The 3,980-nt window shown below is 43.5% G+C and overlaps 1 protein-coding gene across 1 annotated transcript; it reads right to left on the bottom strand.

Moving 5' to 3' along the window:
• Window positions 1–782: 782 nt before the first annotated feature.
• SPCS1 (signal peptidase complex subunit 1) lies at window positions 783–3,894 on the bottom strand. The gene is made up of 4 exons (XM_035106156.3): window positions 3,260–3,894; window positions 2,316–2,375; window positions 1,652–1,738; window positions 783–960 (listed from the first exon to the last, which is right to left on the bottom strand). The coding sequence occupies exons 1-4, from the start codon at window positions 3,602–3,604 to the stop codon at window positions 838–840; spliced, it is 615 nt and encodes a 204-aa protein (XP_034962047.3). The 5' UTR covers window positions 3,605–3,894; the 3' UTR covers window positions 783–837.
• Between the last annotated feature and the right edge of the window lie 86 nt (window positions 3,895–3,980).

Raw genomic sequence — 3,980 nt, 5'->3', positions numbered from 1 at the left:
CATGCTTGTCTACTTTTTATTTTCATTTCTAAAGTTTTTCATAACCTTTCATGTGACTGACTTGTATACTCAATATAGAGTTTGCAAAACCTGGAATAACTTGGGGTTAGGAAAAGACAATAAAATCTTCCTGTGGAAAAAGGATGGAAGAGTTTTCTCAAGCAGTTCAAGAGTCATTCAAAGATTAAAAAAACATTGCTTTTGGATATTTTAAACAATAAGGTACCTCAGAACTATTTGAAAACCATGAAACTTTTATCCCTCAGGAGCTGTAGGTATGTACAATGGCTAAAGGGTTAAATAGGAGGGAAAAAGACATTTCAATATGTTTAACATTTTCAATACCACCACCACTTCAGGCTCAGAATTACACTACAGGATGTTACAATGGTCTCTAACAGGCTGCTAAATCTACTTATCTTGGGCCACAGTGAAAATAGATAAAAACCTTAAGTTTTCCATGTTTAAAAGCAGTGTCTGTAAATTAGTAGGTCCAGAAGCAAAATCAATTATGCCACACCCTGCTGTGATCTTCCTAAAGCATCAGACTGGCAATGGATAAAATAAAATGCTGGGTTAGAATCTTATGATCTAATCAACATCTCTACCAAAGATAGGCCACTCTAGCATTTTAATAGTAATAACTCCGTTTTAAACATCTGTTTTCCAGGCTGTTGTAAGTAAAAAGCACTATCACATTGTTAAAACTCAAACTGTGCAAGGCCAATTTTAGAATACTGTCAAGGTATTCTCAAATAGCAAACCAAGTAAAGGAAGAGGAGTAAGAGATTTTAAATCAAATTTAATGACAGAAAATGATACAAGATATGTATTTTTTCAGTTTTTAGTGTGCCTTTTTACTTTTCTGTCTGCTGGTTTCTTATCATCTATTGCCGATTCCTGGACAGGTAGCCACTTCAGAGGATTGCGACGGTAAATGGGCCATGGAGGAAGTGTGAGCTGAAACGAAAAATACAAACTTCCTTGACAATGTTTTTGTAAAGGTTTGAGCTTTGCCTATATTCACTTTTAGAGTATATACCAGGCATAGGCAAACTCAGTCCTCCAGATGTTTTGGGACTACAACTCCCATCATCCCCAGCTAACAGGACCAGCGGTCAGGGATGATGGGAATTGTAGTCTCAAAATATCTGGAGGGCCGAGTTTGCCTATGCCTGGTATATACAAAGCAAAAGAAAAAGAGCAGTGTTTCTGTTTCTAATAGGTTGCCATATTTCAAAAAGTAAACACCAGATTTTTTTTAGGAAGACCCCCAAAGCTACAAGAAGTTGTGGGTTTTGGAGCTTTTAAAGACATTTTTGGTATGATTTAACTCCAGGTGCCAGTTTTCCAGAACATCTGCACAATTTCCAAAAAATAATCCAGGATGCCATTTTCAAATGCAAATTCCAGGACATGTCCTAGAAAATCAGGACGTATAGCAGCCCTATTTCTAGTGCAGTTATTTCAAACAGATGCAAAATAAGAGCAGCATAAAGAGCACAAAGGAAAACAGAGTAGCAAGCTAATGGTACTGTTAACACATCCTAAGAAACATATTTTACTTATCTTGCTTTCATTACAGCTCCATTCTATCACAAGCTTCACAGAATTCAGTTTTGCTACACATACAAAAAAATAATATTCTTACCAAGCATGATAAAGCAAATCCAGCCATTACAATGTAAACTGTCCAGCCAAACTGTTCAGTGATGTACCCATAGATAAAGCCAATTACCTGCAAGAAACAGTAGGTCAATGAGAATTCCAAGTCACTCTCCAAACTCAGAATGGAGAGAATTTTAAATGAGCACTTTAGCAGACATTTTAACTCATTGAAGGGGTAAATTGATAGCAGGAGAACATTGGTCTCTTAACTGTCATTCATTTGGACTTGGTCCACTGCAATATTATTATTTATTCAACTTATACAATATAAAGAAATACAAGATAGATCAATAACTAAACAACATTAATGTTACTGTGATGTGCTGACCTAGTTACTCAAGAACTATTTTTATAGTATTTAAGCCAAAAGGGTGCAGTCCTAAACATACTAAGGCCACTAATCGCAGTAGAACTTGGTTCTGTAGGAACGTGCATAAGATCACACTGCACAATCATTAACTCAATTAATGCTACGTACAGGCTGCAATCCAAAAGAACACAATGAGTCTGACTTCTGAGCTGCACTATTGCTATATGCATGCTTTACTTTCAGATATCATGTATTTATTGCCTTCTATTAAAAGCACAAAAAATACTTAAGAAAAACAAGACTAAAATATATAGCATTTTGGTTTACTTATACTTACAGCAGAGAAAAGAATGATCCCCTGAAAAATCTGCTCTGCTAGTTTTTGGCCTTTATAGTCCTGTGAGGATAGAAAAAAGATTTGTGAGCACCACTATTTCTCCCCATGCTTCTTACAGTTTCTGTAATGGTGGCATAAAGATATAAGAAGATTCTGATTTAGTTTCCTGTGCCATCACTGCCATAGCAGCTTTGCAGGAATATTCATTGTCTTGTTTGCCGTCATATTTCCATGGCTTCACTTATGTTAACATTCTGGAAAAAATGTTCTAACAACGTGGAAGCATCAGAAAATGTTTCCACACAGTTGGGAGAACATGTCGCCCTGGCACTGAGATTCTGCATTAAATAGCTGCAGAAAAGTCGTGCGGGAGGCAATTATCCACGTCACAACGATCAAGGCAAAATCATTCATTGGGCAGATTCCACATGGCTACTGTTAGCATTTTACTGTACTTATGTCAAATATGAGGCCCTACTGATCCCTAAACTCAACATATGCTTTGACTAAACATGTGTAATATTAAGCTCCGACTTCAGCCTCGACTACGTACAATTCTCAGCACGCTTTAGCTTACTTGGAAGAAAAGGCGCACGGAAATCTAAGGGGCTGGGCTTTTAAGTAAACACAAGATAGGGGGTTTACAATTTGTCGGTTTAATAGCCCAAAGTGTTTCCAGGAGTTCTGGCTCTTCTCTTTTCCTCCAAGCCCCCAGGGACGAAGAAGAAAAGGGTCCCCGTCCCCCCTTATCGCTGGGCACCAAAGCCACCCGCGCTCCGTTTAGGACACGTCTGCTTTATTGCGGCAGGCGGCCAAGCAGCACCCCCATCCCTACTTCCTGCCCGGCTTGGAAGCGGAGAGGAAAGCTCCCACTAATGGTGCTGGGGGGGCGCAGGATAGTCTCCCCACCCCTGTCACCCCAAAAGCCTCCCCACCTCACCCACCATCTGTGTCGGGATGGATCGGAATACGCCGAGCATGATGTCTGCCTGCAAGGCCACGTCTTGCGCTCCACAGCCGTCGTAGACTCTCTCCCGGGGCAAAAGAGGCTTGCTGGTTTCGGGCTGCACAGGCGAGGAGGCGAGGAGGGGTTCCTTAGCCCAGCCGGGGGTCCCCTTGCTCTCGGGCAGCAGAAGAGGGTCGCCCTGCGAAGCGGAAGAGCCCAGCGAGCAGGAGGCGGCGGCGGCGGCGTCTAAAGGCGCTTCCGGATCCTCAGTCGAAGAAGCTCTGCGCCGTAAGGCGGGCGCCACAGAACTCACCGGAATTGCTGCTTTCTTGCCCCGCCTCATCCTGCTCAGACTTCCGGGGCGGGCAATTGACCGATCCCTGAAACGCGCTTAAAAAAACAACCGCCGCAACATATATGCGCCCCGCGCCCCTAACCACCCGCCTCTTGATCCGGCGATAACCCTCTTTATGACAGCTGCAGGCTTCTCCGCGGCCTACGGAGCGCTCCGCCAACGCCGCGTCTCCATGGCAACAGACGCGCGAGGACCCCAACATTCCCTATCCGCGCGCGGAGGAGGGGACCTCGAGAGCTCCGAAGGGTCTTAACCGATTGCCTGCCCGCGCTTCCCTCAGCCCCCCCGAACCGCGGACAGAACTTGACGTTTCAGCGCATCGGATGATCAAGGCTGTCATGCGCCGCGCTCTGCGGCAGCGCCT

The sequence above is a fragment of the Zootoca vivipara genome, chromosome 2 (genome assembly GCF_965207765.1).
Source record: "Zootoca vivipara chromosome 2, rZooViv2.hap1.1, whole genome shotgun sequence".
NCBI lineage: Eukaryota > Metazoa > Chordata > Lepidosauria > Squamata > Lacertidae > Zootoca > Zootoca vivipara.
This window is presented reverse-complemented; position numbering and strand designations above follow the sequence as displayed.

What these genes read in the sequence shown, in the direction of transcription:
- SPCS1 (XM_035106156.3), bottom strand. Translation starts at nt 3,604, where the DNA reads ATGAGGCGGGGCAAGAAAGCAGCAATTCCGGTGAGTTCTGTGGCGCCC. An exon ending in GATCCATCCCGACACAGATG is followed by an intron (nt 2,376 to 3,259) that starts GTGGGTGAGGTG and finishes CTATCCTCACAG; the next exon opens with GACTATAAAGGCCAAAAACT. An exon ending in GGATCATTCTTTTCTCTGCT is followed by an intron (nt 1,739 to 2,315) that starts GTAAGTATAAGT and finishes TGTTTCTTGCAG; the next exon opens with GTAATTGGCTTTATCTATGG.